The sequence below is a fragment of the Microtus ochrogaster genome, chromosome 7, assembly GCF_000317375.1.
Source record: "Microtus ochrogaster isolate Prairie Vole_2 chromosome 7, MicOch1.0, whole genome shotgun sequence".
NCBI classification, from domain to species: domain Eukaryota; kingdom Metazoa; phylum Chordata; class Mammalia; order Rodentia; family Cricetidae; genus Microtus; species Microtus ochrogaster.
In genome coordinates this window covers 53,495,248-53,499,664 of record NC_022014.1, presented here as the reverse complement: position 1 = coordinate 53,499,664, position 4,417 = coordinate 53,495,248, and the positions used below count along the sequence as shown (strand labels likewise).

The following is a 4,417-nucleotide window of genomic DNA, read 5'->3' as shown; positions in this document are numbered from 1 at the left end:
CAGAGTGGGAAAAAGAGAGGATTTGCTTTTGTGACTTTTGATGACCACGACACAGTTGATAAAATTGTTGTTCAGAAATACCACACTATTAATGGGCATAATTGTGAAGTGAAAAGGGCCCTTTCTAAACAAGAGATGCAGTCTGCTGGACCACAGAGAGGCCGTGGAGGTGGAACTGGCAATTTTATGGGTCGTGGAGGGAACTTTGAAGGTGGTGGAGGTAATTTTGGTCGTGGTGGAAACTTTGGTGGAAGAGGAGGCTATGGTGGTGGAGGAGGTGGCAGCAGGGGTAGTTATGGAGGTGGTCATGGTGGCAACTATGGTGGTGGTCCTGGTCACAGCAGTAGAGGAGGCTATGGTGGTGGTGAACCAGGCTATGGAAACCAAGGTGGTGGATATGGTGGAGGAGGAGGAGGATGTGACGGTTACAATGAAGGAGGAAATTTTGGTGGAGGTAACTATGGTGGTGGGAACTATAATAACTTTGGAAATTATAGTGGACAACAGCAATCAAATTATGGACCCATGAGAGGGGGCAGTTTTGGTGGAAGAAGCTCAGGCAGTCCCTATGGTAGTGGTGGAAGTGGTGGATATGGTAGAAGATTTTAAAAGAACAGCAGAAAAGGGCTACAGTTCTTAGCAGGAGAGAGAGCGAGGAGTTGTCAGGAAAGCTGCAGGTTACTTTGAGACAGTCGTCCTAAATGCATTAGAGGAACTGTAAAAGTCTGCCACAGAAGGAGCGATGATCCATAGTCAGAAAAGTTACCGTAGCTTAAGCAGGAGGCCCTTCTTGTTCAGGACTGTCAGAGCCACAGTTTGCAAAAAGTGCAGCTATTGATTAATGCAATGTAATGTCAATTAGATGTACATTCCTGAGGTCTTTTATCTGTTGTAGCTTTGTCTTTCTTTTTCTTTTCACTACATCAGGTATATTGCCCTGTAAATTGTGGTAGTGGTACCAGGAATAAAAAAAAAAATAAGGAATTTTTAAATTTTCAAATAAAAAAAAAAGAAAGAAAAGCTTTGTTTTGTGTAATTCCTTATGCAGAAGAGTATGTCAGTTATTTAGACTGCATTAGGGTCATGCAGCATCTAGAGATATTTCAGAATACAAGGCAGCTGTGGTTAAATGCACATTACTCTGCTTTATATGGAGGGCTGAGCATCGATCAGAAAGTGTAGTATTTGCATGCTTTTCTGGAACCAAGCCTGCTGGATACCACATTAAATAGTTATAAAACACTTCAACCCAAAGGCAAGCCTCATAGCCCATGTACTTATCACACTGGAGTTCATAAAACTGGAGGCTAGTTGGTGACCTTGCAGACAGTTTGCGAGGGAACAACAGGGAGCTGGGCTGTGTAGAAGCATTTATTCACCCACTGCACTCATGTACCACTACCTACCCCATCAGGAGGGGCCTTACCCTGTAATCCACCAGAAAGTAATCCTGGAAAGGAAAGAGGCACTGGATTCTGGGCACGGATTCTAGGAGACAGAAAGCACAGGAGGATAAGAAAAATCCAAACTTAACTTTCCAGACCTGGGAAAGTTAGGCAGCACTGACCATCCTTCCTTCGAAGAGCCATGGCCCTCACACTTCTGCACCCCACATGGGCTGCTCTCCTGAGGCAGAGTTCATCCTTCCAGTTTTACCCAACAAATGTTTCCTGAGTACCTACTATGTAAGCACAACACAATATTATACAAACCTATCTCAACCTACATCTCCATAGCAACCTGATGTTGGAGTCCTCTCTGTATGCTGTGATTACCACTAATGAATAAAGAAACTGCCTTGGCCTGTTGATAGGGCAGAACTTAGGTAGGCGGGGGAAACTGGACTGAATGCTGGGAGAAAGAAGGGTGGAGACAGGAGATGCCATGGATCTGCCACGCTGAATCTTTGCTGGTAAACCACGACTAAACCACGACCTCGTGGTGATACACAGATTAATAGAAATGGGTTAAACTAAGATGTAAGAGTTAGCCATTAAGAAGTTAGAGCTAATGGGCCAAGCAGTGATTTAATTAATATAGTTTCTGTGTGGTTCTGGGCGGCTGGGACAAACAAGCGGCCCCCTCCTCCATGATCTTTTGTAACATTGGCCCCACTTCATTCATCCATTCAACAAGTATTTTATGATCACCTACTATGTGCTGGGCACTCTATAAAGTACTATGGACCATCCCTTCCTTCATTCCCACCTCAACTTTGTGAGGTGGGGCTATTATCATTGTTCCCACTTTACACATCCTTTTACTGAGCAACTTTTTATTAAGCATCTACTATGCACCAGGCACTCTTTACAAAGAGGTGTATACTTTTGTGTGGCATTGGTAGGCAAGTGTTCTTCTCTAAGCTACACTCTCAGTCCAGATTTTACTGTGTTATGGCCCTGTAGACTCTCTGAACACTGTCTTATTACCTTGTTCACCCACTTCCTGATACTTACCTGAGCAGTTACCATGTGCCAAGAAACATACATAAATATAAATAAACATCCTGAACAATAAAGGAACAAATGGAAGCATCACAATCCCTGACTTCAAATTCTACTACAGAACTACAGTTATGAAAACAGCTTTTTATTGGCATAAAAACAGACAGGAGGACCAATGGAATCGAATCGACCTAGAAATCAACCCACACACCTATGAACACCTGATTTTTGCCTAAGAAGCTAAAATTATAAAATGAAAAAAAGAAAGCATCTTCAACAAACATTGCTAGCATAACCGAATGTTGACATGCAGAAGAATAAAAATAGACCCATATCTATCACCATGCACAAAACTCAAGTCCAAATGGATCAAAGACCTCAACATACATAAAACCTGACACTGAACCTCATAGAAGAGAAAGTGGGAAGTACACTTGAACATATTAGCACAAGAGACCACTTCAAAAATATAACTCTAATAGCATAATCATTGAGAGCAATAATTAATAAATAAGACCTTCTGAAACAGAGAGCTTCTGTAAAGCAAAGGACACAGTCAACAAGACAAAATGGCAGCCTTCAGAATGGGAAAAGACCTTCACCAACCCTACATAGGACAGAAGACTGATCTCCAAAATAAACAAAGAACTCAAGAAACTGGACACCAAAATACAAAATAATCCAATTAAAAAATTGGGGTGTAGATCTAAATAGAAAACTCCCAACAGATGAATCTCAAATGGATGAAAGACACTTAAGGAAATGTTCAACATCCTCAGCCATCAGAGAAATGCAGATCAAAACAACTCTAAGATTCCATTTCACATCTGTCGGAATGGCCAAGATCAAAAACACTCATGATTATGCTGGAAAAGATGTAGAATAAGGGGAACACTCATTCATTACTGGTGGGATGATGTGGGAGTGTCATATATCAATCTGTTGATTTCATTGGTTAAGCAATACAGAAACTGCTTGGCCCTCATAGGTTAAAACATAGGTGGAAGGAGTAAACAGAACAGAATGCTGGGAGGAAGAGGAAGTGAGCTCAGACTCGACAGCTCTGCTGTCTGGAGCAGAGACACCATGCTCCCGGCTCCCAGGCAGACACACGCGATGAAGCTCCAACCCAGGATGGACGTAGGCTAGAATCTTCCCAGTAAGACCGGTGCTCACAGATTATTAGAGATGGGTTGATCGGTATATCAGAATTAGCCAGTAAGGACTAGAGCTAAAGGGCCAAGCAGTGTTTAAATGAATACAGTTTCTGTGTAATTATTTCGGGTAAAGCTAGCCTTGCGGGCAGCAGGGTGCTGGGGACGCAGCCCCGCCGCTCCTATTACTACAGTGGGAGTGCAAATTTGTATACCCACTTTGGAAATCAGTATGGTGGTTTCTAAGAAAATTAGTAACCAATCTACCTCAAGACCCAGCAATACCACATTGGGGCATATACCCAAAGGAAGCTCAATCATATCACAAGGACATGTGCTCAACCATGTTCATAGCATCACTGTTTGTCATAGCCAGAACCTGGAAACAACCCAGATGCCCGGCAACTGAAGAATGGATATAGAAAATATGGTACATTTACACAATGGAGTACTACTCAGTCATAAAAAATAATGACATCTTGCAATTCGCAAGCAAATGGATAGAACTAGAAAAAACACACTGAGTGAAGTAACCCAGACCCAGAAAGACAAACATAAGTGGATATCAGACTTAAAGCAAAGAATAACCAGCCTACAGGCCACAACCACAAAGACCCAAGACAACAAAGAGGACCCTAAGAGAGACATACATGGATCAACTTAGAAAGGAGAAAAAGACAAGATCTCTGGAGTAAATTTGGAGCATGGAGGGCAAGGGGGGAAAGTAGAGGGGAGGAGGGGAAGAAGGAATGGGAGTGGAAAACAATTAAATAAATAAAAACAATTACCCTGTCTTGAAAATCAATAATAATAAAAAAC

General features: G+C 42.2%; 1 protein-coding gene and 1 pseudogene across 1 annotated transcript in view; one reads left to right on the top strand and one right to left on the bottom strand.

The window, feature by feature from the left end:
* Positions 1 to 998, top strand: part of LOC113456308 — a 1,897-nt pseudogene extending 899 nt beyond the window's left edge.
* Positions 1 to 4,417, bottom strand: part of Abcc1 (ATP binding cassette subfamily C member 1) — a 164,143-nt gene that overhangs the window by 75,544 nt on the left and 84,182 nt on the right. Inside the window, exon 6 of the mRNA XM_013347480.2 lies at positions 1,427 to 1,488. Within this exon, the coding sequence (XP_013202934.1) occupies positions 1,427 to 1,488 (62 nt within the window). The remainder of the gene's footprint in view (positions 1 to 1,426; positions 1,489 to 4,417) is intronic.